We start from the raw sequence: 5,187 nt of genomic DNA on the forward strand, positions 1-5,187 counted from the left end.
GTCATCACCGGTCTATTAAAACACACAACATATTAAAGCGTCTTTAGTGTTTCCATTAGTTAGTGTTTCCACAAAACAAAACCGGAAATCGAGGGGTTATGATGTCATTGGCAGGCGACACAATGACACTATGGACACGGTGCGTGTCACTAGTTAAAATTGCTTATTTCTCTGGATTTAAACATTCTTCGAAACATTTGGGATAATGTAAGTACACAAGTCAGCAAAATATATAACACTGTTCTAGTGGTTTTTGGATAATTTAATAAAAAAATTGTACATATTGTGCCTTTAATTACCAAAAACTATCGATGAAAAAGTTTAATCTGATTAAGGAAGGACATTTGCTTGAGCTGTCTAAGGCTGGCTTGACAAAACTGATTAATCCATTTTAATCTTCATTTCAGTCTATGCCGTTTTCTTCTGATGTGTGAAATGTAATATATAACATTGTTCTAGTGGTTTTTGGATAATTTAATAAAAAAATTGTGCATATTGTGCCTTTAATTACCAAAAACTATCGATGAAAAAGTTTAATCTGATTAAGGAAGGACATTTGCTTGAGCTGTCTAAGGCTGGGTTGACAAAACTGATTAATCCATTTTAATCTTCATTTCAGTCTATGCCGTTTTCTTCTGATGTGTGAAATGTCACTGTACATTATTTGAAGTATGTCTACCATCCAATAACTTTCAACTCGCCACAGATCGCCACATTAAAGAGCATGACTGTACTGTACAAATGACTGTACTGTAACTGATATAACCTCCTGAGAACCATAAAAAAAGGTTTGTGCATTTTGTTGTTGTTTTTTTATGACATTACATTGGTTGGAGCATTAGAAATCAATGTAGAAAAAAAACATTTTTGAAAAATGATATTTTATTCATATTTTATTCTATGTCCTTAGAGGACGTCAGGGCTAAGTTATTCAACAACAAAAAAATAGACATGAAAAGACATGTTTTGGCAAAAACAATGATTTATTTTTTTTCATTCACCAATCAGTTTTTAGGTTTCAGGCTGTTTTTAATCAAACTTTGTACAAAGATGATTCTCAGCTATGTTATGAAAGATATAACAGAATGATTTGATATACTATTTTACTTTATGCAATATGTGTGTAAAATGTCCATAATTTGGTATTCCCATTCTATACAATTAATCTATATATTGCATTTAATTTGCATATGAATGTGTTCTTGGGCAAACCATAATGAAAAAATAAGTGTTATAATGGGAGTAATAATTTTAAAGCAACATTTTCATAAGAATATCTCATATTTCATAGGAATATTGATCTATAATTTCTTGTTGTGTTTCTCCAAAATGTCAGATTAACATGATGTTGGTCCTCTACAGAAGGCATGTATGAAAATGATGCCCTGCTTAATAACAAAGTCATATTTCGATTTGAAACCCCATAAAATTTTTCTGAGATGTTTATTTACGACAAACAATTTGAAAATCAGCCATATTTAAATTGTAAATACAAAATATTATCATATTTCCCAAAGAGTGCTAAATCTGATCATTCTGTCAATATCAGTCACATTTAAAGAATGAGGAGAGGGAGTGTTTATGATCAAACCTCCAAACGTCTGATATCCCTAAAAAGCCCTTAATGTGTTCTGAACAGGACATCCAGACTCAACACTGTGGCATGTAAAGTCTCAGAGAAATCACTAAAATATTGAATAAAAAAATCAAAAAATTATCCGGATATTAAAGTCACATTGTAAACTGCACATCATGCAAGTATCGTAGGTTTTATTAAGTTTAGGTGTAATTTTGTAGTTGTCCTGGGGGTGACTGGCTCTTTACAATACACTTGTCACTATAGAATTACTCCAGAGCACTTGTAGATCTACAGCCCATAATTCTAATATATTATCAAATGATCATATGTGGGATCTTCTTAATGGCACTATAATGTCTTGAGTATGTAGGTCAATTAGACTGATACCCAGCAGCTGGGATAGAAAAAAAAAAGTATTTTAACCTCCAAAAGAATTAAACATCACATTTGGACAGAAGCTTTGGGTTTGGATCGCCACACGATGACTACTGTAGCTGAGAAACACTGACCGTTGTTATTTTTGTCACTCTGTAAAACATTCACGGTTGTCTCTTAAAAACTGAATTTAGCTCTGCTGCTGAAATCAGACGTGCAGAACGTCTAGACTATTTGAGGAGCGTCTGCTACTATTTAAGAGCTGACTTGTGTATATTTAGTCACGATAAGCTCTGTGAAATCATGAAATCAGCCTATATGCGGCGCCTGATGTTTGCTGCAGTTTTGTGAGTAATGACTAGTCCTGCTCACTGATTATCTGATCAGTACTCTTAAGCATTTTGCTTTAGTAAAAAGACACTTACTCCAGCTCATCTTCAGATGATGACTCGGATTCGTCCTTCTGTTCTCTCACGGCTGGCATCTCCGTCTGTGTGTGTGTGTGTGTGTGTGTGTGTGTGTGTGTGTGAGCTCAATGTGTGGGAGAAATGCTCATCTCCAATCCACTTAACTCATCTGTAAAACTGAGATCTTCATGAGAAGAGCTGCCACACAATTTCAGTTTTACTGTGATCTATTGATATCAAAACATATATTTGTATTGCTCTGTGTGGGATGAGAAATCATGCAAAATAAGTAAAATATATGTAAAACAACAATCATCAGAAGTGCAAAATAAAATGAAAATAACAAAATTAAGTGAATTAAAAGGACAGTAGTTTACAAAGATAGTAATGAATGAATGTAACAAACAATAAGTTACTTAAATATGTAATTAAAAAGGTTAAAGCATAAAACTTTCATATACTATAGTTATAAGTTTACATTACTGAGACATTTATTAGTCTTTTAAAAAAAAAAAAAAAGTGACGTGACATGTGGCCAAGTATGGTGACCCATACTAGGAATTAGTGCTCTGCATTTATCCCATCCTAAGTGCACACACACAGCAGTGAACACACACACACCGTGAACACACACCCGGAGCAGTGGGCAGCCATTTATGCTGCGGCGCCCGGGGAGCAGTTGGGGGTTCGGTGCCTTGCTCAAGGGCACTTCAGTCATGGTATTGAAGGTGGGAGAGAGCGCTGTACATTCACTCCCCCCACCTACAATCCCTGCCGTACGAGACTCGAAACCGCAACCTTTGGGTTACGAGTCCGACTCTCTAACCATTAGGCCACGACTTCCCCTTTTTTTAGTTACTACTTTGTCTGCTGTTTGTCAGTTACTACAGATAAACTGAAAATACCTTCTAACGATGTAGTAACTGTTTCATACCCGGCTGGTTAAAATACATATAATATCGGAAAGATGGGATTATGACTAGTTGTGTGTGACTGAAGAGAGTTCACTAGCTGTTAGCTAACCGAGCTAAACCACACTGTGACAGAAGAAGTCAAATTGTTTGTCTGCATTTTTGTTCAGCGTTTGAACTTTTTTGAGTAATATATATTACATTACCAAAGAGTCGAGATGGTTTAATGTACAATTACGAGTAATAAGACTGATTGCGCTATGCGTATTAAATTCCCTTTCATTTACCCGCTGAATTATTTCGCTCAAAATAAAATAAAATTACTCTTATTTTTACTTAATTTTTATTTAAAGCTCTGAAAGACTGAAAAATGTTTTCGATCCCTAACTGATAAATCTATAGACCTTAGAGGTAAAGGGTTTTTGTTTGTTTGTTTGTTTTTGCATAATACTATATGACATTGCTAACCATAAAAAATAACGAACGTCTTATTATATTACTATATATTATTATATATGATATATTATTATAACATGTACAGTGCTGAATACATAATTATGACGTTAAAATTCAACTACCTGTCACAAATCGTCAGATGCTTGGCGGCCAGTGATTAGTCCGATCTCCCGGAAGTGGGCGGCGGTCTTTTAAAACTCTGGTCTCAAACTACCCAATAGGGTGGTGGCACGGCGTGACGCAGCCGTCTTCCGCGGTTTCTGATTGGACCACAGTCAAGTCTGCTGAATGTTGTGAACTTGAAGAGGTTTGATGAACAGGAAGCAATCTCGCAGACTGAGTACAGTTGATGTTACAGTCATAGTTATACATATTAGAACGATGTAACTAATAAATCATGCACTGTGTCTTATATAATGTATAATTGATGATCCAGATTTTGATAGCCTAACAACCCAAACAGTCATTAACAGAGAAGTACCATAGTGTCATGCTCTTTGCATGTGTGTCATAGTAGCACCACAGAGTAAGTCCATGCTACATGAGTATAACAGTCATTCAGTATGGTATATCTCAGAGTACCATGGTAATAGCATGTGCTGTTGATCTCCTGCAGGCGTGCGCTGAAGGATGAGCCGCTTTCTGAACGTGTTGAGGAGCTGGCAGTGATCGCTGTGGGAAACACAGTGCAGAGCTTCAGAGATCACAGCTTCCTGTCCCAGAAGCTCTACACAGGAACACCTGAATATGGTCATGGCCTGCGCTTCATAATCAGCATCTTACTGCATTACTGACCCATTAACTAACATTATCACTGAGCAGAAAAGCAGTACTGTTATTTTAATGAATGCATGCACTGTCCATGAATACAAAACGCATTTGGACTCAAATACATGTTTTAAAATATATTTCACCGTCAGATATAAAATAATGTGTACTTTCAAATATTTATTGTAAATCTTGACAACAAATTAAAATTTAGAGGAGATATACAGTATGTAATTATATATATATATGTGTGTGTGTGTGTGTGTGTTCATAATTTTATGTAAAACACCTGTAAAAAAATTAAAACATAAAATTCCTTCATTTTATTAATACAGTACATTGTGTCCTATTTTTTACATATTTTTTTACAGTGTAACACAAGAATATAAGGAGATTATTAGAAGAGCATTAGAAAGTGTACAAATTTTCAGTCTAAGTTAAGTCACTACTGCTGAACGTCCTGATGTGTTATTCTTTAGTAAACGGTCTTCAGGCGAGAACCTTTGGCATATGGACTCTCCTGTCCTCCATCCTCCGCTGTGCCTGTGCCATAGACATTCAGAACAGAACGTAAGGATCCTCGAGTGTGTGTACCTAAATTGTGGTCCCCATGGGTACAAAAACTTATAAATCATACAGAATGAAGTTTTTTGAAAATCTAAAAATGCACAAAGTTTCCTGTAAGGGGTAG

The 5,187-nt window shown here is 35.4% G+C and overlaps 1 protein-coding gene across 1 annotated transcript in view; it reads left to right on the forward strand.

Moving 5' to 3' along the window:
* The first annotated feature begins 4,358 nt into the window (after positions 1–4,358).
* erg28 (ergosterol biosynthesis 28 homolog) overlaps positions 4,359–5,187 on the forward strand; it is a 2,056-nt gene continuing 1,227 nt past the window's right edge. The window contains 3 exon segments of the mRNA XM_016503561.1: positions 4,359–4,389; positions 4,392–4,478; positions 4,976–5,066. Of these exon segments, the coding sequence (XP_016359047.1) occupies positions 4,359–4,389; positions 4,392–4,478; positions 4,976–5,066 (209 nt within the window).

This window comes from Sinocyclocheilus anshuiensis, unplaced genomic scaffold (assembly GCF_001515605.1).
Source record: "Sinocyclocheilus anshuiensis isolate Anshui unplaced genomic scaffold, SAMN03320099.WGS_v1.1 scaffold2176, whole genome shotgun sequence".
Taxonomy (NCBI): Eukaryota; Metazoa; Chordata; class Actinopteri; order Cypriniformes; family Cyprinidae; genus Sinocyclocheilus; species Sinocyclocheilus anshuiensis.